The sequence below is a fragment of the Colletes gigas genome, unplaced genomic scaffold (assembly GCF_013123115.1).
Source record: "Colletes gigas isolate AHSC1104 unplaced genomic scaffold, ASM1312311v1 Colletes_gigas_Sc00018, whole genome shotgun sequence".
Classification (NCBI taxonomy): Eukaryota; Metazoa; Arthropoda; class Insecta; order Hymenoptera; family Colletidae; genus Colletes; species Colletes gigas.
Window position 1 is genome coordinate 1,348,703 of NW_025106647.1, and position 25,331 is coordinate 1,374,033.

Here is a 25,331-nt window from a genome sequence, read left to right on the forward strand (position 1 = left end):
GAAGAGATCGAAATATCTAAGTGTATATTTACTATAACCTTGCCAGAATTACGTTTCATTCGAGCAACGTTGCACGTGTACAACATAAGGCGTTCTAAATGTGTCGCATGAACAACTCGTTTATTTTTAAAGATAGAACAAAATATTTTGACATTTTCTGTTTCCACTATTGAGTGTACCACTTTCCCGAATTTCAAGTGTTCGAAACGATAACCCTGAACGACGATAAAGGAGCTCGATGTGGCTGTTATTGCGTATCGCGTTTTATTTTCGTCTTCTGCTTCGTGAATTTTCATTTCCATACGACGTTCCATAAATTTAAATGATATTCGTAAACGTGCCGATCGGTAACCGTAGAAATCGGTAAAGCAGTTTATATGATCGGTAAGACAGGGATGAAAAGAATTGACAATCGATAAAAAAGGAATATAGCGAACTTTCGAAATTCATGTGACGTTTTGCGACCCGGAAGCACGTTTCGAAATGCAATAGAAAAACAATGGTAAATTTACCCAGGGAGAGAAAATCTATAAATATAGCGAAGGCCGAATTTCGCTAAACAACAATATTATCGTCCCGTGAATAATTTTAGCCGCGTTTAAAGCAGCTGAATCATCACGAATTCAGTCAATTAAACGACTTTTCTCATGGCGAAAATAGCAACTCGAATTTCCAGTGCTCGCGTTGTAGAATATCGACCAACCTAGATGAGTCAGTCGTTTTGGTATCACAGTCATCTTGTTTCTAGAAAATAAAAGCACTGTTATATCATACGAATCGTAGCTTTACGTGTTGATACCGTTTAAACGGAAAGATTAGTTCCCGAGGAGCATAGCGTTTAACGCGTTAACGATCAACGTTGATCGAAAGGATGCCACGTGTGAGTGGCGACCACGTGTTAGGGGTGTGGAATGATTTCGGAAGAGGGTGGAATTGCACGTGACCGGTGCCGTTAATAGGATCACGGTGAAACTACATTTTAAGGTCAGCAGATTATCGGAACAATGTCATTCGTTCGTCGAAGCCCTAAGGTGAACGATGGATTTCACCCACAAGCGAGTGTACCATATTCTGTCGTCCATTCTGGATCCGCTTGTCACGGAGCCGGTCGACGAGAACGTCGAGGATGAAACGTAGCGTCAATCAATTCGCGTACAATCGAAGTTAATGAACAAAAGTCTCGCGAGCTACCAGTGTTCGTTGTTCGTCTGGTGTCGGTGTCGATACGCGATGAAATCGATCAAACGCGGTAGATCAAAGTCGACCAGTGACTTCTATTCGGTGAATCTCGACGAACTCGACGATCAGTTGCCCGAGAAACAGATGAAATTATCAAAAACGTCATTCCGTGTGAGTGTCGTGTAGCTAAAATCAAATCTAGTTAATTAATCTTTTGGTTAGATTGCATCTCTAATAAATTTCTGTTGTATAAATATTGTGATGAGATATTGAGATTTCCATCGATCCCCCTTGCTAGCTGGACGACGTTCCAGAATGTTCGAAGGGGAAGAATTACTTCCCTAACTGCAACTCGTCCGTGTGGACCAGGTCCTGCGAACAGGAAGTGATGGAACCGATCCTCGGCGACATCACCGGGCAGATTCCACCATGGCTGAAGGGCACTCTGCTGAGAAACGGGCCTGGGAGTCTGAAAGTCGGAGAATATACCTTCAACCACCTGTTCGATAGTTCTGCTTTGCTGCACCGGTATGAGTCGATGAGATTAACGTCTGAAAAGTTTAGTGTCTCTACAGTGTCCCGTGTATTCGAGATTCCATTTTGTTTTGTATTTATTTACTTAGTATGCGGGATATATTTACATATTTACATTGTGCAAAGTCGGAGCAATGTATCAGCTCACCTTATATCTTTAAAAAAATCAATTAATTTAATAATAATATTATTTGTATTTTATTATCACGAGAATTTATTTTTGCTTGTCATATAGGACATTTTATGTAGGAACTCTACTACTCTAAAGTCTGGAAAAAATTGTCAAATAAAAATTACTAGATAAATTGAAAATAGTGCAAATTGACAGAAAAGTATTGTTTAATAAACAAAATATTATTTATACTTTCTTTGAAAGGCTATTAAAATTGATTAGTAGAAGTTACGATTTTTTTCTCGAATGTAGTTACACAGCTAATGTTGATATGAGAATGTTATTGATTATAGCTTCCACGCTAGAAGCCTCATGCTGACCGCGAAAACCTCTGATCTTAAGTGAACGTTAATTATCAAGGTCTGTGGAAAATAACTTTGACAGGACGTGTCGAGGCGAAAGACCCGAAAGCTTTTTTTAGTCTTCTTTCCGGGCTTGATCTTTTTTATAGTAAACCATTTATGCACTTGGTAGATTCAAGGCGAAATCTGCATTTGCCAGGCTTCGAAGGTCATCGACAATGACTCGTGCAGAGGCGTGGGGGAACCCACGAAAATTGTTGATTACCTTTCAGCTAAGAAATCACAATTTATTTGCAAGTGTCATTGCAAAGGTATTTTCTGAAATGTTTAGTTAGCTTTATCGAGGTATATCAAGGTAATTATTTACTGTAACGATTCCTCACCAATTTCGATGACCTTCAAATATGTTGTCAAGGTCACTGTTATGAAGATTTTTTCTTTATACATGTTACCGCCGCTCGCCCTTTGTTTTCGAGATATTTGCAAAAACAATATTATATCTGAATTAGCCTCTGGTTGAGTTGGGGATAAAAAATTAAACTTTATTCTTTACTATTATTATTATTATCGTTATTATTAACAGAAATTGGAAAAATGTCAGCCATTATATAAAAAATAACTTCATTTTAAGGACTTGTAATAAGGTACTCAATAATCACTGATGCCAAGGTAATAATCAAAATGCAACTGTAAATACTGAACAGATTCGTGAAATACCGTATCTGTAACTGCTTACAAACAAAAGTGTCATGTAAAATTTCAATCATAATATTTACCCCATATCAACTTGGTACAAACCAATATTCAAATACCAGTATACAAATAATGATGATATAAAGAAAGAAAATTGAAATAGAAAATGAATGCATGGCCGACCGCCTTACGGCGGCCGGTATAAAAAAATCTAACCCAGACCTAATCCATTATATTAGTTACTAGGTAGAATAGTTAGGTTTAAGTAAGGTTTGGGTTAGACTTCTTTATGCTACTTAAATCGAGTTTTTAAGCATATCCGTTATACGCATCCATTGCCGGTCGCCTCGATGTATCTATAAAAACAATAAACAATCGGCGATTCAACGCTTACACACACCCTGCCACAGTCACGCGCGTATAGACAGAATTCATTGTAGTAGCAGCGATCTTTTTAACGAAAAATCTCGGAAACTAAGGCCGAGCGACGGTTATATGTATAGAGAAAAAATCTTCATAACAGTGACCTTGACAACATATTTCAAGGTCATCGAAATTGGTGAGGAATCGCTAAAGTAAATAATTACCATCAATTTTTCATATTAGCAAAAATTTTCGAGAAACTTGTTCAAATTTTATGCAGCGTATTTTTTTACATAATTTGGTAGTTTGTACCGAGATTTTAATTACCCAATATATTATTACCATCACGATCAGTCAATGCCAATGGAAAAACATAAATATTTTTGGAAATCCTGAAAGTTTCAAAATTCTGATCCTCCCCACGCCTCTGGTAGATATAATTTTCATCGAATTTGAGAAAAATTAGGTATTCAAATTTCCTGTTCGATTTTGAAATCGTAGATTCGCGATTGCTGATGGAAAAGTGACGTATCAGTGCAGATTCGTGCAAACGGACGTATACAAGAAGAACAAAGCGGCTCAAAGAATAGTTGTTACAGAATTTGGCACGAAAGCTGTGCCTGATCCTTGCAAGAGTATCTTTCAAAGGGTCGCGACAGTGTTCAATCCTGAAAACGAGTCGGATAATTCGATGATATCCGTCTATCCGTTCGGCGACGAGTTTTATACTTTCGCAGAATCGGCGGTAATTCATCGCATAAATCCAGAAACTTTGGAAACTACGGGCAAGGTAAGGTAAATACAGTAGTCCCTCGTTAATGGTCGTTACTTTCTCCCTCGATATTGAACTGACAAACGTTGTAAACCTAATCATTAATTGTTCGTACATAAAACTTTTTTGAAAACTTGAAAAACGAAATTTAAAAAAAAGATGTTGAACTCGTTAAAAAGATGCGAAGCAATTAAAAATGCAAAACAAAATAATATGGTAGATTACGGATTATTGGTGAATGTACCATATGAAAATCATTGAATTTGTAAAAAAACTATGCATGTATTTTGATTTCTGAACGATTTTAAAATCTGTAGAATGAGCAAACGTTGAACAATTTTCTCTATTTCACTCACTTTCAATGGTTTTCACTTTTGTTTACGATCAAGCCTAATACAGATAAAATTTATAAATTTTATTACTGTAAACAGCAATAATCACCCAGAATTATAATATAAACCGAACAAAAGAAATTCTCTGTCATAAATAATGACTATTGGGTAACCAGAAAAGTTTAAAAATAGCATTTCTAACCTGTTAAACTTCACGAATATTAACCTCGACTGAAACGACAAACAATCTATCGTAAATTTTTTCACAAAAAGTTTTGGTACATTTCTACTGTAAGCTAGACACTAATTGAGCTTTCTTTCTTTGCAGATAAACGTGTCTGACTATGTCAGCATCGTGAACCACACATCCCACCCTCACGTGATGAAAGATGGAACCGTTTACAACATAGGAATGAGCATAAATCCGCGTGGACCCATGTACAATGTTGTGTGTTTTATGCCCAGCCGTGTTGTCATAGGTTAGTATTTTTTTTTAAATTTTTTATTCGATCGAATAGCCTTATTATGGATGTCTAATGTATACCTCTATCGATAAATATTGATTTGAGCTAAACAATTCGATTTAAGATCGATAAAATCAATCCCAATAGTGTTTCTGGTCCTGACTCGAGAATTTTCAAACACTACACGCTTTGATCGAGTCAGAATCTCAAGAATAGTTGGTAATTAATGTTTCTAGACGATTCAGGGAGAGAAAAGAAGCTCTCTATGTTCGATCAAGCCACTATCGTCGCCAGTGTCCCGTCCAGGTGGCTGCTGAATCCATCCTACATGCACACGTTTGGTATCACTGAAAACTATTTCATAATTATCGAACAACCCCTGGCGGTCTCTCTTACCACTGTAATATCCTGCAAAGTGAGGCAGGAACCAATGCATGCGGCTTTAAAGTGGCACGAAAATGAAAACGTGAGTTTAAAGAGGTCCTTTATTGTTCTTGGGGACGAAGAGAAGCACTTTCTAAAATAATTTTTTTATTCGTTACCAGACCCTCATACACTTGGTTTCGAGGAAGACTGGGTCACTGAAGAGGACCTTCGTCACGGAAGTATTTTTCTATCTTCATATAATCAACCAGTTCGAGACGCAGGATCGCGACTACGTGGTCCTGGACATTTGCTGTTATCGCGACGCGAAGATGTTGGATTGCATGTTCGTGGAATCAATGAAGGTACTTTTTGTGTTTTTAAATCCTTTGCGGACTCTTTGATGACCTGGCGGAGGATTTCGAGAAGTTGAGTAGGACTTTTACAGGACTAAAAACCTCATGATCACTATTCCGAATGAATTTAAAATCAGTCTTTTTCAACACGTATGGGTTGGTTTGAATATTTTCGTTTTATTTGTATAGTCAAATTATGATTAAATGGTTTTACATTCGTAAAAGAAATTACTAAATAATACAGCATATTTAGTTTCAATTAAACATTGTAGCTGAAAATATTTAATTTTGAATAAATTTTCTATTGCAAACGAATTTAAAACCAGTTTTTCTCAACATGTAAAACTTGGGGTGGTTTGAATATTCAATTTAATTTAGTAGTAGCCTCAGCCCCAAGTTTATTTAACTAGGAAAAAATATTCTTCAGTATTTTACAATTTTCATATATCAATAACCAATGAAATGAACACATACTTATACAACCATTGTAAACTAATTTTAATATGAACACTCAAGAAATTTTGGCCTTGGATAATTTTATAATTTTATGTTACTAATCTGAATAGTAAAAAACGTGTACAAATTCAATTTAACTAATGTTATTGACAATTGCTTCAAAGACCATTAAAAAAAAGAAACATTCTGTTGGTGTTCACAGAATTTGCACGAGAATCCCGATTATGCTAAGATGTTCCGGAGCAGGCCTCTGCGGTTCGTATTACCGATGAAGCAACCACAATTAACAGTACCCTTAGAGTACGATTTGATAACAGTGAAAACGGTGAATCAACGCTTAGTATCGTCTCAAAACATCGACGAACCAATCGACGATTCGATCAAAAATTCTATGAACAGCAAAAGTGCCTGCAGAAATAATCTTTTAAGAAAAGCATCTGCTCACAGACTCTCGAATGGGAATGTTTATCTAAAACCGGAACTTCTCTGCAATTTAGGGTGCGAGACACCGCGACTCAATTACGATTCTTACCTTGGCAAAGAGTACCGCTACTTCTACGCAATCTCCAGCGACGTGGACCTGGAGAATCCTGGAACGGTAATTTTTGATCTGTTCAAACTTCTAAGGATAAGTATAAAAAGTTACTTTCTAGATCATCAAGGTGGACGTTGTGAAGAAAACTAGGAAGACGTGGTACGAGAAGGATGTCTACCCTAGTGAGCCAATTTTCGTACCGGATCCCAATGGGAAGGTAAAATACAATAAAATATTGTTTAAACACTGCTTGAACAAAATCGAACAAATCTTAAAGAAGATGAAAAAGTATATCAATGTTTTCTTTTCTTTCAAGTAAAATCACCCCTAGAAATGTAGTTTACAATTGGAGAACTATAATATTCATTAAATTGTGAATAACCCCTCAATTAGGAATGTTTTGAAAAGGTGCATCTCTACTTTTACGTTTATAAGAAAATTTGTCGTACGAGAATAAAATTTGCTCAACCCTTTTGACTCGAAGCGATTCTGGGAACGCGATATTTACGAGAGCGCGACAGTTAAACGGGTACCTCCTAAGGTTTGGCTTATTTGTTTCAGAACGAGGACGACGGCGTTGTACTGAGCGCTATTGTGTGGTCGGAGAAGGAGACCCAGGTGGGTCTGTTGATCCTAGACGCCGTGACTCTCACAGAAGTCGCGAGATCTACCTTTGTCGCTCCTGGCCCGGTGCCAAAGTGCTTGCATGGCTGGTTCACCTTGGCCAAGTAGACTGAACCCGAGATTCCAGAACGTCCAGCGACGTATTTTTCAGCTCATATTGAAAATATAACCTAGATTTCACTCCACATGGTGGAGGAAAACGACCAAGTTTGCGTAAAAATTCAGAATCTTCTATCATTTCAACTTCAATTCAACTTTTTCTCTTTATCAAAAAATAAGTCTTTGACATAAACTATTTTTTTTTATGTTGAACAGTCTTAATAAAGGTCCAAATGGTATAGCGATCAATTCCAAAACCAGATTACAATATTCAAAACGCATGGAAGGATTTTGACACAAACTTTGTCGTTCTGCACACAAATTTTGTGTGATAGTTTCGATACCAGAAAGACTGTCAAAATGATATAGCGATTAATAGACCACGGATCTTTATGCAAATTTATATTTGTATTAATAGAATTAACGAAATGGGATCTTTGTAGGGGGTTGTCTCAACCCTTAAATATAATAATTCGTATCTTACTTCAAGTATTTCTTACATTTTTGCATATTAAGTGCATTCTGAGTTCTGTTCTGTTTTCTGAGAATTAAAATTTCCCATGAATGCATAAACATCCGCAGTCTAATGGTTAATTGAAAAACACAAGAGGAGGAACGAGTACCCATACGACGTTCATAGTCACCGTCAGCACAATATGTAAATAACATAATAAATTATTTAATGTCATCTCCGATTGTATAGTATACTTATATTTAGCGATTAGTGTCGCATAAAGCTTCGATGTCGTGTAACGCAATAAATTTACAACAAAATGGGATGCATCGTGAAAGTATTTGTCGGATGGAATGTACAATGCCCTACGAACTGTTTGCCTTAAATTAATATCCGTGTCCGCGACCGATAGTGGTCGGTCCTTCGCTCTGGTCCTAGTTAACGATTAATTAAGACGTTTAAATTACGGCTGAACCTTCTATTAGAACGCGATATCACCTCGTCGATTAAATTATCTGTGAAAAGATTGCTCGAGGCGCGTCATGGAGCAACCGTGCTTCCCATTATTATATTTTAAACATTCGTGGAACCGTCTATAACGAATTTTGGCAAATCTCATACGTAGCTCGTAACAATAGACCTACGTGACTTTCGTGCGCTTACAGCTAACGATTAACGATTAGAATAAATAGGTTGGCACAACCATGGTCAAATAGTTATATACTATAGGAGCATTTAGCAGCGTGAGTTTCCAATTCTTTATCTTCCGCGTCGTAAACCTTTGTCACGCGGCTGAATTTATCGTACTTCCTAGAACTTAATACATTATTAATCACCTTCGTGATCCTCGTCGACGGAGCACCACCGTTCTTTCTAATGTCTAACCTTCAACGCATTGTCACAGTCGGACATATTAACTAATTTAGCGATAAAATCGCGAAACTCTTGATAGAAAGATTAAGAAGAAATCTCTTTTCCATAGAGAGTTCTACGATTGTGAACACGGTTAATTTGTCACTCTGTGCGCCATCGCGGACTATCTTTTGAGCACTAATATCGCGAACAATTCGCTCGTACACGCACCTAGTACAACACTATTATAATATATCTATTACGCTAAGGAGAATACAACGAGAGAAGAAGGATCGTCGTCCGCGTTTGGAAAGATTCGTCTAAGGAAAAATGAAAGATTACACCCTAATGAAAATCCTCGGTTCAGAAAACTTCCTTTGTCGCGTACGAACTCCGTGAACACCCTTTGTTGACACTGTTCAAGCCTTCTCGAATTTCCAACTCGTTCGTGTATTTTCCTAAAGGTAATCGTCGTCAATCTTTCAACTGTAGTACCTTCGAATTAAGAATCTCTTTATCTTCCAAGTCGAATTTCCTCGAAGATTCTTCCATTTCCTATCGATTTAGTCAATGCTCTCCAATGGTTGATTAAGTCTACACGCATCTGAGACTCTGTTTAAGTGAACGTTCGATATATGACTGAACCGATCTACCGCGTATATGATTGGTGCTCATCCCTACCACTGAAACACCACCTTTCTCTTTTACTAGCTGTCCTTTTCTACTCCATTAACTCCCAGTTTTCGATAACCAACTTTTGTCGGAATTGTCTTGCAGCAAATTAAACTGGACCAAAGTTAACAAGACGCAATAGTGAAAATCCCTAGAGGCAGTTAACGTGGAGTCAAGAAGTATTCAGAGCGATAAATAAAAGCTTCCAGAATCCGAGGAGCACCGAAAGTTCGAACAGTGTCAACCTGACAACCTGGGCTCCGAAAGTATCCAAATTCTACTGCGAGTAACGCGTCACTTATACAGGGTGGCACGTTCCGTCCAAAGTGTAGCTTTTAAACGCGACGTATAGTTTGTCTCCAGTTAAGTACGAGAGGAGCGTTCGAAAGCGATCGTTGCTACGCGCAAGCGGCTCTATCCGTGGACCCAGAGTCGAATTTTATTCACGAATAACGAATAAAAATTTTCGATTCGTTCTTTCGTTCACAAAATTCTCTAGTTTTTATAGCGTCGGTTTGATGAACTCTGATTTACCAACGAATGTAACTAGCCTGAATTTGGTTTATCAACGAACGTGAAATTCGTATTCGCCGTTGGTAAAATAAAATACTCCTGACTCTGGCCGTCGAGTTTCCCCAGGAGTGTTCACGGTTGCGGATCGTAAGGAAATATTTAATCGAAGACACGTCTCTCGCATCGTTCGGGTCACGTCGCGTACTCTGCAACGCGACTATCACATTATTGCTTCTACTTATCACCGTCTCACTTCCCCCTCCGACTGCTTCACCCTTCAAACTTTTTCCACTTTCTCACAGTCGACGGAATCGATGGAGTTCATCGTGCTGACGTTTTTGCTTTCCGTGTCCGTCTCGCTTTTCGCCAGGCTGGAGCTCGACACACCGATGTGGGACTCCTGGTGCATGGGCAAGATCCCGGCGTTCGCGTCCTCTATCGATTTCCTCAGCTGCGAAAATTAAATTCAGGTTCTTAATCTGGGACCCGCGGGCCTCAACAAGCATCCTTTTCAGGCCAAAAATCAATTTTTCAACTTTTATACTTGAGGAATATTATTCATTTTAAGGAATTTGTTATAGGAAATGTGTGCATTCGATGGAAATGACCTGTTTACCATATTTGAAGCACTTCTTGAACTTTAGAAAACAATTTTTTTTAAACGTCTATGTTCATTTGTAACGGAGAAAATTGCGTTATCCCGAAGCATATACGATAGGCTATTCTACGTGATAACTCGAAAATAGTTCACACGAATTCGATAAAATTTGGTACACATACTTTCAATAACACTCTCTATCGGTTGACATATTTCCGATTTAAAAAAAATTAGTTTTCGAGATATTGATAAAAAATATTGGTGATAAATCCATTTCTTAAACATTGCTATAATTTCCAGAATTTTGTGAAATTAAAAAAACTCTTACGTCAAACAATAGAAAATATTATTGAGAATGTGTATACCAAATTTTGTCGAATTTGGGTGAACAGTTTTCGAGTTATCGTGTTGAACAGTATACCGTAGGTACATGCTTCAGGATGACGCCATTTTCTCCGTTACAAAAGGAACATAGACGTTTAAAAAATATTGTTTCCGAAAATTCAATAAATGGTTCATATATGGTAAACAAGTCATTTCGACTGAATGCACATGTTCTCTGTAAAAAATTTGTGAAAATACCGTTCGTTTAGGTGATACTACCCCTCTTAAAGTGGGTGTTATACTATTAAGAATATTATTCTCGTGTAACAGCTCTAGCGCTGTGAATATGTAATTATAAACTTGAACACTTTTTTTCTTCTTTTCTTCAATATTCAATAATTCTAAGAAAAAATAATTAATTTTGGATTTCTTTTTCTTTTAGTGATCTCTCGAGGGCACAGCAGGTTTTGATAGCAACTTTAATTTACATCTCGATCTATATAAAAAGCTGCGATTTTGTTGATTTTGTATGAGTTATATATGTAGTGTTTCTTGGTAGTGGAGCAATTATGGAATTTAGCAACTGATTTAGAAAACGAAGATTGAGAACCACTGCCTGGATCGAGTTGGCAATTGAAAATGATGAATTTGGGTTTGAACGAACCTCTTTCAACGCAACAACTCCGACCAGCCTTCCTATAGCCGTCACGTAAGCATGATTTACTCCAACCATACTGAACAGACTGTGAACCTTCAGCAAAGACGTCCTTTCGACTAGTTGGAAAGGTGCTGGGTCGATGTGACACCTGGAGAAGTCGACCTCCAACGCCATTTCGCTCTCCTCCCATCGCTTCTGATCTTCTGCAGACATGTCTATCACTCTCTCTCGGGGCTATTGACAATAAAATATTATTTTTCATTATTTTTCACATGTTTCAATGAACTAAACCTTTAGTATGGTGTACTAAGTCTTAAGTCTAAGTCTGAAAAAAAAAAATATTTTATGTTACAGTGTCTGCTTAAGAAAAATGTGTTAAACAATAATAAATATAAAAATAGTCTTTAATTTAGGATAAATATTTTGTGAAATATCAATTTTGTTATTGCAATAACTGTGAAATGTTAATACCTAATGTTACATTTAATAGTTGATATAGTCTATATCCAGTTTACATTTTTGTGCATAAGTGTCACATGATTTTTGTGTATTTATAGGTGTATAAACAATTATTTTAGACTAACCAGTTGCACTTTCTTCGATGTGGCTGGACTCGGAGCCAGCATGGGCGTGTGAGGCGCTACGTTCATGCCATCCTGACTGTCAGGTCTTGCACTGACGACAGATCCCAGTTCCGGATCAGGATCTACGTCCTGCAAGGTGGCGGACTTCCGAAAGATCGCTTCGAATGCCAAGCGTATCCTGAAATTGTAAGGAAGGCTTAGAAAAAAATCTCTCTGAAAGAGAGTGCAAAAAGTGAAACCATACATATTTGTAAATCTGGTCATCTTGATTACGAAAATGTAGCATCATAGGGACAAATATTTAAAATAGTTTTCAAGATATTTATGATAAAAAATGTATTATTGCCTTGAAAGTGTTTTACTCCAAAACGTAATTTTTTAGGAGAAAGGGTAAAATATATTTGTACAAAATTTGATTACTTATATTTAGATCTGTGTTTCAAGAATATACACAATTTTTTCTATATAAAAATATTAAATATTTTAGAAATTACGATAACCTTGAGTGCTTTAAAATTATGTTTCAAACTTTATATATCTCACCTACTCTCCGCTCCAGTGACCGTTGTGTAGGGTGTAACAGCTGGACTGACTAGGGGGCTGAAGCCTTTCAGAGTGAAGGAATTAGTCTTTTTCAGGATCGATTTCTTCGGTTGGGATCCGAATATCGGTGAGTGGTAGGTATGCTGGAAAATATACGAGATGAAATGCATTTTTTAAAACTTTCTTTGAGAATTTTTCCCCAAAAATATATACCACAACCAAATAAAAATTGAAACCAAAAAGAGTTTATTCCATTTGTACAAAATAAACTGTTCTTTAAATTTCATTAAACAGAAATATTTTTCTATTTTCCAACACAATTTACTTTTTATCAAATTTTCCTAATTTATCATATGTTTGATTGTAAACTTACACAGAATTTCGGTTCATTTTAATACGAAAAAGAAATAAAGTTCTTTTTAAGAACAATAATAGAATTAATAAAAGCCAAAATAACATGCAACATGGAACCCATATACAGGGTGTTCGGACACTCCTGGAAAAAATTTTAATGGGAGATTCTAGAGGCAAAAATAAGACGAAAGTCAAGAATATCAATTTCTTGATTAAGGCTTTGTTAAAAAGTTATTAACAAAATTAAATTAAAAAATATCAAATCATTTTGCGGAAAAATTATTTTCGGTTGTGGGCGTCAATTACAATCATTGTTTGTGAATAGACATACTCCCGAAATCCTAACCACTTTCGAGAAAAAAATCCTTCTTGAAAATATAATGAGTGGCCAGAAATGTTACCCAAAATTTCGTGTGAATGTTTAAAACGTTATAACTCTTGAACGGATTGGACGAGTTTAATATTTCAAAATGGAAACGACGCGTATTTTGGTCAAGAATATGTAGATATCGTAAAAATATTCGAAAAGTTGATCCTTGACCCCGCAAAATGAGAAAAACCCCATAAAAATAGTCCAGTATTCAAACGGTCATAAGTCCTACAATAGTGAATATTTTTCAATGAAACTGTTTTCTGAAGTAGAGTTTATGGGTACCTACAAAAAAGTATTGGACAAAATTTCCGCAGCGTGTCAAACAAATTTATTAAAAATGAAAAACGAATGTTTAAGAAAAATCGACAGGGTAGTGCCTAAATTCTTCGGTAAAAAAAAAATTTCAAATCATTCTGGAAAAATTATTTTCAGTTATAGGGGTGAATTGCAATCATTTTTGATCAACAGACATACCCCCGAAATCCTACGCGGTTTCCGAGAAAAGAATTCGAATAAATGGACAAATTTTATCAATAATTTTTGACAATAATTTTGTTAATAACTTTTTAAAGAAGCCTCAATCAACAAATTGGTATTCTTGATTTTCGTCTTATTTTGGCCTCTAGAATCTCGCCTTAAAATTTTTCTCAAGGGTGGTCGAACACCCTATATAACAGTTTGAAATAGTTATTTGTTAAATCTTTTCAACCTCTGATAGTATAGAAGACCTTCAACGAGCTCGTGTGTATACAAATCGTGAGAATTGGCGTCAAGGAGACGTGACTCACGTGATCGAGGCCGGCGCCATTGTTTGAAGACATCGTTAGATCGTTAACGCTTTGCCTCTGCATTTTAAGAATGTCCGGTGCTGGGATCACCTCGAACCTGGACGGTCTTCTTGTCCTCTCCTGATCCCTCAGCTGTCGCTCCATTTCTTCACGAGCTCTTTCTTCCGCCTCTTTGTGCCACTTCTGTGCCACCTAAAACAAAATGTTCACATATTCTCATAATTAGTAATTACAGTTTGATTAAATAAAAAATAAAGGAATGTTCTAGGTTTAAGGATGTCGAACTAATTACCTGCAGTCTTCTTTCGCGTCCTATGTGTTTCTCGATCAGCTTGATCAGTTCCAGCCTCTGAATAGATCCAAGCAGAATCATCGAATCCGGATTGTCAACCAGCGGAAAACCCCGTAGTTTTCGATTTTCCTTCAAGATTTCCTTCAACCTCTGGTACGTGATACCGTGCCAAATGTACTTAACGTCACGAACCATAAAATCTTCCACGTACACGTTGTACATCCCTGTGATAATTACCAATCATCCTCAACACTTTTGTTCAAACATAAATTACAGCAGAATCTCGTTTAACCGATATGGTTCGTTACCTCGCTATTTTCCTTCGATAAGCTTGTCGAAAGCAACAAGAAAAATGGCTTAAAGTGACGAAAATCGAGACGAGCAGAAATTGATAGACCCACCTGAACTGGAGGGCAGCAGGTCCGGCAAGTATGGCAGCTTTTTGATGAGAATGATGCTATCGTATATGCTAGGCTGAAGGAGAGCGGCGACCGCGTTGCTGATCAGTACGGCTATCATGATAGGAACAATGTGAGTGATTTGACCAGTCATCTCGAAGACTATGACGCTGACGGAGATTGTGTGAGTCACTGCGCCGGAAAACGCGGCTGCTCCGACGGTGGCATAACCTCCTAAAACGCGATTCCCTTCGATAATGATCAGAAACAAACACTTGGACGATGGGCAAACGGAAATAGAAATAGAATAACAAGATCTAAAAGCGAAGACAAGATCAGGGACCAATTACCAAATCGATATGTACAAAATGTAAATTAATTTTTAGGGAACACAATAGGGATGGTTACCCTATCATTAAAACTAGAATTTCTCCAAGTATTCGAGTTGGGATTACCTGGTACAATAGGAGTTATGACGCCACCATAGCGAACGCCGTTAGGAAACCATAGGGCCATGGCTTCACCCACCGCTCTACCCAGCGCAGCGCCGATTTTGAAGACGGGGATGAAAATTCCCGATGGCACGGGAACGGTCGAGCTTATAATGGAAAAGATGAACTGAAATCAAAAGTCCTTTGTTCGATTGAGGACTTTCACAAGTGTTGATCCTCCAACGGCGGATAACAGCGGCCATTTTGTTATCCACCGTAAAAGTTTCATGCTGAATTTCGCGAGTATAAGTTCAATGGGTTTTGGTATAAACGAAGAAATGATTTATATTATTTATCTACGAGCGAAAAGGAATCGAAAAGTCCTTTACCGTTTTACGATCGAAACTCCCGTTTTCGAGATACAAGTAGTTCAAGTTTGCCCAACGCGCGCGCCATTTGTATTCTAGTCAGCTGATTGCGCGCCTGCGTACTAAAGTCGCGCGGCCAACGTCTTCGCACGCGGAAACTTTCACTGCTCGTATATCGGAACGGAGCCACGGATTACGAAACGGTAAAGGACTTTTCGATTCCTTTTCGCTCGAAGAATTCGAATATCTTGCAACCTTCCGTATATTAGCGTCCGGTATTTACGGGGGGAGGGTCGAGTGGGGTGACAGAGGACAGAATCGTCCTCGAAAGCGTCTGATCTTACCGTGAACGCGACGAAACCTAAAAGTCCGGTGAACACATCGGTGTACGTGGTCGACCAGTGTTTCACCGTATTTATTTCTTCGACGCCAAGGTGCTGTTTGGTCCAAGTGAAATTGGTAAACAGGCCGTACACTTGATCATGCGTGTTCAAGTCACCAGCCATGAACTGACCCAGTCCCAGAGGGAACGACACGGACGACACCAGCAGGGAAACGATACCGGGATATAAAAAACGACTGCAACAATTCGATGGAATAAGGGGGAAATGCATTAAGTACCGAGTAATTATTGTTAATTGTTATTTTGAGTGTGTAAACTCACTTTTTCTGCAGAAAGCTGTTCATGCTCTTGTTCTTCCTCATAAAAATGACGTACTGCCTGTGCAACCAGACATAGAAAGCGCCGCCCAAGCCGCTACCTACACCGATCAGAGCGAAGACGAACAGCTCTTGGGGATCGAAGGGGAAGTCCATGGTAAAATTCGTGGCAAACATGGCGGTGATGGTCTCCTCCCTCTGGAACCAGATGGCCAGCAATCGGAACATTGTGGCGCCGCAGACGGCAGCGAAGAATCCGCGCCAGTAGTTTCGAACAGCGAAGTAGACGGTGGTGACCTCTATGCTGAAGAGGACCCCGCCAATGGGTGCTGCGAAGCAGGCAGCGACCCCAACCGCGCACGCCGCGGCCAGCATTTCGCAGTTTCTGCTCTCGTTCTCGTAGATCCCTTGGAAGCTGGTGACCAACTTCGAGAGCAGGGTAGCCACTATACTGGCAATGTGCACGAACGGACCCTCCTTGCCCAAGGGAAGCCCGGAGCCCAGAGTCGCGGTCAAACCTATCACCTGTTACAAAATTAGGACTATACTTGTCCAATAAAACAAGATGGCGGACGGGTGGTTATACAATTTGACTGTTAATATTGATTCGTCTTGTTGGACAAAATACGCTACTGAAGATAATTGCGTACCTAACTTCGGTGCAGTATTGGACTAGTTGGATCAGTGCAGAGGTACTCTGTTGTATCTATTGACTAACCTTAGCAACTAGTGTGCGGAAAGTGAGGTACTCCTTCAAGGCCACGCCACGCAGGATAGTCTTCATCTCTGGAATCCCGGATCCTATGCTCTGGGGTGCAACGATGTGCACAAATCCGGCGCTGAAGAGGATGAGGCAGACTGGCAGTGTCACCCACGCTACGTACTGAAGCGCTGGATGATGCGTGAGGTCCTGATAAAGCCATATCCTAGCTAGTGAAACAAGAACACAGTTAACGAACTGTATAGTATAATTCTGGTTGAAGAATTTGATGTAAACACTGACCGTTGTTGCACATGGAGATGCCGCGGTCCATGGCGTAGCTGATCAGCGCCATAATGACACCGAGCAGAGCAAGGAAGACCCAGTCCTCGCCCAGTCTGGCACCGGTGTGTTTCCAAGCGAAGGCCAGCAGCGCCAGCAACTTCCGGCACAAAGGTCCTCTGCTCGACTTTCCGAGACCTTCCGCCGTAGTCTTGTCATACTTCCGTCGCGCTTTCTCGTAGTATTTGAGCTTCCGTGCCTCTTCTTTTGCGAACTCACCCAGGTCCTTCGTGTAGCGACCATACATCTGGATGCATCATCATTCTTTATCAAACCTCTGCACCTCAACCGTGGTCAAACACTTTTCCACGGTGCACGTAATGCCTTGTAACCTCATCGATTTAGCGTTCTTTCAAACATTAAGGTTTTATGCGAGTCTAAGGGGCTGATATTGAAATCATATGTGCTTGTGATATCATGATTCTTCCATGAACACTAGGATGGACCTTAGTTACTCTTGGTCAAAAATTTTGTTAGAATTTTAATCGTGCGATTTTAGAAAAAAATAATTTCTACAAAAATCAAATCGATTAGATAACAAAAAGAAGTGCCACAACGGTTTCGTTTATGTGAAAAAATTAAATTTCATTAAAGAGAGGAAAATATCAATTTTATCACATCATTGATTGGTACAGGTTAATTTAGACTAAAATCTGTATAACTATAATGTATTGTAACAGAAAAAAGTTATTTATTAAAAATTAAAAATCTTTGTTCAAACATAAATTCGATTTCGTATGAAAATAATATAACGTCAGAGAATACAAAAATAAAATTATTTAATAATTTTGTTTATGTTTAATTTAAGTGTTACGATGGCTAATACTCACTGACTATCGCTTATGTTACCTTGAATTTTGATTACCGAGTATAAAGTCAAAATGCGCTTGCATGTAAAGGAAAAAGGTACAAGACACTAGAAATAACTTTGCAAATATTCATATTTATTACAAATTTTAACTTAGTGTCTTTTTGTCTATATCAGGATAACGCTGTTTATATTCTGTTACAATTAGTAGGATATCGTGAATTCCTGTATTTATTTGAAATCGAGAAAAAAATGTTAACGTTTGGGTAGAAATGAAATTATCAATAGTAACATTTGTATAATGTTTTACGTCTTTTGTATGAATGAATAACTTCTTTAAATTTTGCTGATTCGTTTTCAAGGGTTCGAATCATTTTTTTCTTCGTTTTTGCAAAAATATCGGGGTTAAGGAAAGATAATGCTATAAGAATTTTTGAAGTGTTGTATTACTTATTGCTTCATCTATGTATTTCTATTTATATAAATTATTTAAAAATTATAAATTTAATTGCTGGTACGGTGGTACGAATTCAAGCTAAAATGTATAAAACCAAAAAAATACAAATATTTTGAATTCCTAGTTTCTCCTCATTACTTAAAAGAAATTCATTTTACCTCACATGGTGGGATGCCCCAGGCATTTTAGCTCTTTATAGTAGTAGTCTCTATAGATAAATGTTATAATTAAATAATCCTTGTATTAAATAATAACAACTTCTTCAACCGAAATTTTAAAATAGAATTACAGATAGAATTGGAGTAAAATTTCTGAAGTTCTAAAACTTTTAAGTCAATTGTGGCACCCTTTCTCATTGTCCTATTGACTTTCCCTTTTATAGGAATTATTTTTTTATCAAGGTAAACAAATCCAGAGGGTTGCACATAAAAATTTCGATAATCAAATATAAGATCCATCCTAATGAGCATCCTAAAACTAGAGGTTGGTAACCCAAAAATGGGGAACTTGGTCGAAGAATCATGCAAAAGCATTGCATTTCTGTCTTTAAAAAGTTCCTTTTCTCTTACATTTGACATACCAGAATCGAAAATCGGTACAATGAATGCCAAGAATCCGTAACTACATCATCCTGGCATTTTCTCAGAGCTTTTCAAAGAATCGCGGATACACGAGTGAAATTAGAGACGAACCAGAAGCGTCCATTAAAATAATATAATGTAACGCGTAAACCTCGAGTGGTTGTGTCTCGAAAACAGAAAGTAGCAAGATGCAACGAGCTCCTGGTTTACGACAGCCACTTAGACTCGTCTGGATAAATTCTATTTATAAATCCGTACAGCATTTGCATGGAATAAAAATAGTACAGGAATAAACTTACGTAATAGGCGTCGTTTTAATTTGACACGACTAGAAGCCATTGACGCGACACGTATTACGTTTTATTTATCGCGTTGCAAATACAATTTGTAATATTTGCAAACCGTTTCTCGAACTGGCAGGTTTCCTTTGCCATGCTCTGCACATTCGATAAAGCGATAATAAGATGTAGAACGCGTTTAAGAAAAATGAATATTGATTCAAAGCTCGTTATCGATTCGGTGTGCAATGCGTTAATATTATTTCGAAAGAACACGATGCAGGTTTTGGTCGAACGAAGGTTATGATTATGGCTGCTAGGTACGTACCAAACGTCTCTGATCCACGATCACTCAGCACGACCCTCCGATCGTGTTCGATCCGGATCTTCTTGCTACATTCACGGAACTAACGACTCACGAGATTTAAAATTGCTGCGATCTTGAGATTTGTTTCAACGTCGCGCCGTTCAAAAACTAACGAAAACAACCGAGTTCCATCTGATACGCGATACGTAATCGATTAACGTTCGATCGCATGCAAGCCAAGGATTTTCTAGCTATAGCAGACATGATCGATCGTCGTCGATTAATCGGAATATGATTTATTTCGCTCGACTCGGCGAAAGCCTTTGGTTTCCTCATTCATCGATGTGTCGAAAATATTTTCCTATTTACAAATCAACGTTCATGGAAATTAATTCTGTGCAGGATGTTCGCCCTAACAATCGATTTTTTAGGTATTTAAAAGTTATTCATAAAAGAAAATTTACTAGGGAATGCTTATATTTCTTGAGCAATATAATATAATTGTAATGCTTGATATTTCTGAATACTAACATCAGGAATTATAGATTTTGGGTAAAAATTGGGAGGAGAAGGGTGTTTCACAACGTATCAAATATTAAATTTGATTGTTAATTGAATGGTTTGCACACTCTGAGGATAAATAATAAATGCTCGATCGTGTGACATTGTCTAAATTTTACTTCTTGAAATTTAAAAAATCGAGAAAAAAACATTAAGGTAAAAAGCACACCAAAAGGCTCTTTTAGATTTCTGAACTCACAGGATACTCATCATTGCAGACGAAATAAGTTCTGTTCAGGACGAAAGCCGGCATGAAATCTGGATCGAAGATCCTTCTTAGCCCCTACCGACGATCCCCTAGCAGAGGGTGCACCAAGTTCCTCGATCGTTGGATTGATTAAGTCACGGACGCGGCATTACTGGAGTACAAAAACGCTTCGCAGTGTACTCTCAGCCGATTGCACATTTTCATCCACTAGGTCGACTCGATCAAATGAATCGTCCCAAACCGCGATCGTACGAGCTCTTCTCTCGTCTCTGAAGGCTAGATCTCTAGATCCCGATCCGCCCTCTGATGATTGACTAATTACTGCTGCGCGTTAACATTCCTCTGCTACGTCACCTTTTGGCAAACCTCGGGATTCGATATTTTTGGCAGCGATCAACAAGTCACCTGTGAATCATCTATCGTGTTTCTATTGTTTCCTCTTTCTAGCGACTAGCAGAATGCTCTTGTCACGCGACAGACATCAACAAATAGAGCTACACCGATACGCTTCAACCTTTGCGAACTTCTAGATTCGAGATGACAACTTGGTAGCTACAATACTCTCTGGAATCGATTGTTATAATGTTTTTAATGATAACTTGTTATAAATTTTAGGTATACACTTCCCAATCCAGAGATCAACAGATAGAGACCACTCAATCCCCAAAGTTTTCAGGTTCTATCGAAATTTGTTTGTTCTTCATATTTAGTTGTTGCATTGACAGGTAATTATCAACAGACTGTAGAATTGTTTTTCTAGATTCTACTGTTAAATTTCTTGTTACAGTTGGGCTTTCCTGAGCTGGTGAGAAGCATCCATCACACACAGTCTTCAGAAGTTGGAGATGTCTCTTTAGAGCAATTTTGTCAGAATTTCCAGATTTCTAAAGTAAATAGTTTTTATCCTCTAAAAAGACCTTTATCATCTCCTACGTCTTCTTTTCTATTCTGTGGATCTATTTGAAGAATTGGGGACTTTATAGAGCCACTAGTTGAAATCCTGAACACCGAAAAACACCGTGTTTTCGACGTCGACGAGGTTCGAAAAAGTTCTTCTGGAGCAAGTTTCGGATTTTAACGGAACCCCCAAAAAAGAGAGCGTACACGCGAATTTGCGGACGAACGACAACTGAACGACGCTGTTCCCGCAGCCTCCGATTCAAAATTCAGCCGCGATATTTGTTGAAATTTGGCAACGGTTAAAATCCTTATTTTTAGCGATGCTCGCCCGCCGATCGACGACGCTGTGGCTCTATTGTTTATTGCCCATTAAACATCTTCTAACGTTCGACTAGCCCATAGGACACCGGTATGGAATTTTTTTTTCACAATGAGATGGCTTTTGTTTGATTCCGTAGCTTATTCTAAGCCTGCAGAGATTGCCTCGAATATTTAGAAAGCACTTTGATTGCGGGTATGATCCGGGAATAGCCCGAGAATTTGCCTCTCGAGTTATTATTCCGCGGATAGTTACATACTGTCCACTCCAAAGCCAAGAAATCCTAATCAATCTCATTGTAATATTAAGAATTTTGTCGATTATGTCGATAAATTAGAATATTTTTTCTTATGAATAGAAGGTACGAAGATCCATTTAATGTTGAAAATGATAGGCCAATTAACATTCAAAGTGTAGTTACAAAAATTTTGGATAACATTATGGCTGAGAAACAACAATTTATTTGCAAAAATATTATTGTCACTAATCAATATTGTTTGGCAAATAATATTGAAAAGGATTACCAAATTGATACCATATTTTGCATATTCTAATACACTATCTGTAATTTCATTTTTGTATATAAAATACAAATAACATGCTCTGAGTTTTTATCTTTGTATAGTTGAGTGATACATCATTTCTAAAAATCACAAATAAAAATCACAAATACATTTTCTCTATTATTTATTAATAATTTGAATAATCAAAGATTTAGTAGGGTTTATTATAATTTTATTTATTAATTTTATTATTATTATATTCTCACGATACTATAATTATGTAAATTACACTACAATTCATGTAAATAACTTTTGTGAACAATTGGATTTATTTTCGCCATATTACCCTCAATACCCTTTTAAAACAAATTAACTCTGTATTAAAACCATCTTTAAAGTTTTTTTTTTTAAATGTATACAAAGGATCAATCCTTCAAATAAAGAATTATTATTGTTATGTGAAAAATTCTGACTTAATTTAAGTGTTTTTCTGGAATTGCTCGCTGTTTCGAGGATTAAAGAGATCTAGGAGAAATCTTTTTCTTCAGTTCATTTTCATTTTGCCCGGATCAATCGAGAAATTTTAAAAACTAAGATTTCTCCAAAAGTTGTTTATTTATTCCTTTCTGTATCACTGTTTCTTGAGTTGCTTTCATAATTTTTACACTGTTTCTAGGAGAATGAGTTCTTAGAAACGAGCTGTGACTTGCAGTTGGCTCTTCATTCGATCTCACGTTATTAATTACCGTGGTGCGTTTCGTAGTATTTAGATGTCCAACCTTTGAAGCTATGTAGACGAAAGGCCGTGAAAAGGTGGCAAAACGAGTTCGCGAATGAAGATTGAAATATTGGCGACTCCTAAACGAACCTGTGCACGGACTTGACGTCAACAACGGCCACGTTCCACTGGGCAATCAGCCCCTAACCCAATTTTAGTAATCGAGTGTGACCAATTTGCGATATAATTAACAACGTCGTCCCTGGGGACGGATATTATATTCATTGAAACTCTACTGTTTAGATTAAAATAAAATTTACTATCCTCTCAGACTTCTTGCTAGACCAAATTTTTCCTTTTAGCTGCAATATGCTTATTGATAAAATCTACGAATATATTTTTGGAATTTATTATTGTCTCTTTTCCAGGGAATTTCAAACTTAAAGTCAAACTTTCGAAAGGTAAAATAATTTTTAATAAACTATTCTAGTGGACATATTTGAAATTTTATAAAAGAAAAATTATTTAAGGTTGTCTTTCAGAATCTTAAATAAATAGAGTTTTTCAAATTTTACTTTCTAATTCATTCGACAGCCATAAAGCTGCATTTTTTTAGAAGTTACATAAAAATACGTAGCTTCTATAATAATCTTTACTTTTACATGAAAAAATTACTTCGTGCTCGCGAAACATTGCTAAATACATGTATAAAATCCCAGAACCATAGAATCTACCGATTTAAAGAAAAAAATTCCCAAAGAAAGCTAAGAAAATAACCTTCTAGACCAGTGTGGGGTCACCAAAGTGATAAATTTTATTGGGGGTACATTATTAGGGGTCAATCCGTGCTAGGGTGGGTCAATTAACCAAAATATAGAATATATAATTAATATAAACATTATTCCCACTTTAACGAAAATTATATTAATAAATATCATATATAAAATTGCAAAATAAATGCATAAAAATACTAAAAGCTCTTTTTGTTTATTACACATAAGTTTTGTGGACTTATATAAGAGGCTTCCAAGATTTTTAGGAGATCCATAATTAAAAAAATTTGACGACCCCTGCCAGAACCAATAAACCTCAAGATTTCATTTAGAAAAATTTGTTCACCGATCAAATGGATAATAGAGTATTCTATTGGGTGGTCGTTTGATCGTCTAAACGGGAAAACGGGAGAGTTGAACGGTGTCTGAGAAAATGAGGGAAAATCGATGCGTTGAAAGATTGCAGACGCTGCACCCGCAAGCGGTGCATTTGTATTCGTGCAACTGCAAGTCGAGTCTGTACGTCATGCGAGGAGATTTGCATGTTGGTCACGCGTGTCGGATAAACGTAACGAGTCCTTAAGCGCTCATTGATGCAGATAAAGGTATTGCTTAGAAAGGCGTCGCTGCAACAGTCGGCGTGCACTTTCCGTTTGCAGGATTAACATAGGGAATTGCTGCGCGTTTGCGTCCACGCGGAGAGGATCCCGCCGGGAACAGCCAATCATTGAAAATGCACAGGAATGCACAGAACGTACAGCGAGGAGCATAACTGTACCGGTCACCGTGAGTTTCTTGTAAATAATTCTCTATTCCTATCAGTGTAGAGGCTCGCGAGAAAAAAAAAGTACTTGACACATTTGGCGCCAGATACAAATTAGTTTTTCCATAATGTGAGATTGGATTTAGCAAATGAAGCTTCAAGTTTGTTCGTTTCAGTATTAAGTATTAAGTTAAAATCATATTTGAAAATTTGAATATTTTTTTACGAGACAAACTTAATTATTGTGTTAATTTTCGTGAGATTAAAATGAATACAATGTTTTTAAATTAAATGTGAAAAAGGACTTTACTTTAAATGTGACAGTTTCATTTAGATTTATATTCTAAAATTTTTTATATTACAAACTTAAATGATTGTAAATATGGAAAAAGGGCTGACGTTAAATGTGACAATTTTATTTAGAATTATATTCTAAAATTTTATTTTGCAAAACTAGCTTAAATAATTGTATTAATTTTCGTAAGATTAAAATAAGTACAATATTTCTAAATTAAACAAGAAAAAGAACCTTAATTAAATGTGACAATTTTATTTAGAAATGCATTCTGAAATTTTTTGTACAATACAAACTTAATAATCATACTAATTCTCACAAGATTTAAGTGAGTACAGTGTTTCCACGTAAAATGTGAAAAAGGTCTTTACATTAAATGTGACAATTTTAATTTAGAACTGTATTCTAAAATTTGTTTTCAAAACAAGCTTAATGATTGTACTGATTTTCATGAGATTGAAATGCCTACAGTGTTTCCACGTTAAATGTCAAAAGGGGCCTCACTTTAAATGCGAAAATTTGTATTCCTGTTAAGTCGGGTGAACTTTTTTTTAACGAAGATTGTCTCTAAAGCGGACTGAAACGATTCCGAGTCAAGGCGGTCGCCTTGTAAACATCTAATTTCGTGGATGTGCATTCAGACTGCAGTTGGTTACCGCAATCTTGCGATGCATATTTCGTGTCAAGGTAGCTCCGTACGCACACGCGACCG

General features: G+C 37.2%; 2 protein-coding genes across 9 annotated transcripts in view; one reads left to right on the forward strand and one right to left on the reverse strand.

Moving 5' to 3' along the window:
* The first annotated feature begins 447 nt into the window (after window positions 1-447).
* LOC122400493 (carotenoid isomerooxygenase) lies at window positions 448-7,674 on the forward strand. The gene is made up of 9 exons (XM_043402005.1): window positions 448-1,350; window positions 1,478-1,707; window positions 3,745-4,033; window positions 4,676-4,826; window positions 5,048-5,277; window positions 5,357-5,539; window positions 6,189-6,584; window positions 6,640-6,738; window positions 7,083-7,674. Exons 1-9 carry the CDS (start codon window positions 1,168-1,170, stop codon window positions 7,251-7,253), a joined length of 1,932 nt encoding a protein of 643 aa, XP_043257940.1. The 5' UTR covers window positions 448-1,167; the 3' UTR covers window positions 7,254-7,674.
* Window positions 7,675-7,708: 34 nt separating this feature from the next.
* Window positions 7,709-25,331, reverse strand: part of LOC122400492 (chloride channel protein 2) — a 48,312-nt gene continuing 30,689 nt past the window's right edge. For 5 of the 8 annotated variants that reach the window (XM_043402002.1, XM_043402001.1, XM_043402000.1 and 2 more), the window contains 12 exons: window positions 17,110-17,395; window positions 16,825-17,036; window positions 16,111-16,631; window positions 15,791-16,025; window positions 15,103-15,265; window positions 14,651-14,881; window positions 14,250-14,473; window positions 13,958-14,149; window positions 12,443-12,585; window positions 11,900-12,077; window positions 11,322-11,549; window positions 7,709-10,186 (listed from right to left, as the gene is read on the reverse strand). In XM_043402002.1, coding sequence (XP_043257937.1) covers window positions 10,013-10,186; window positions 11,322-11,549; window positions 11,900-12,077; window positions 12,443-12,585; window positions 13,958-14,149; window positions 14,250-14,473; window positions 14,651-14,881; window positions 15,103-15,265; window positions 15,791-16,025; window positions 16,111-16,631; window positions 16,825-17,036; window positions 17,110-17,395 — 2,787 coding nt within the window. In that variant the 3' untranslated portion in view covers window positions 7,709-10,012. The other 3 variants (XM_043402003.1, XM_043402004.1, XR_006259352.1) reach the window with 3 other exon arrangements.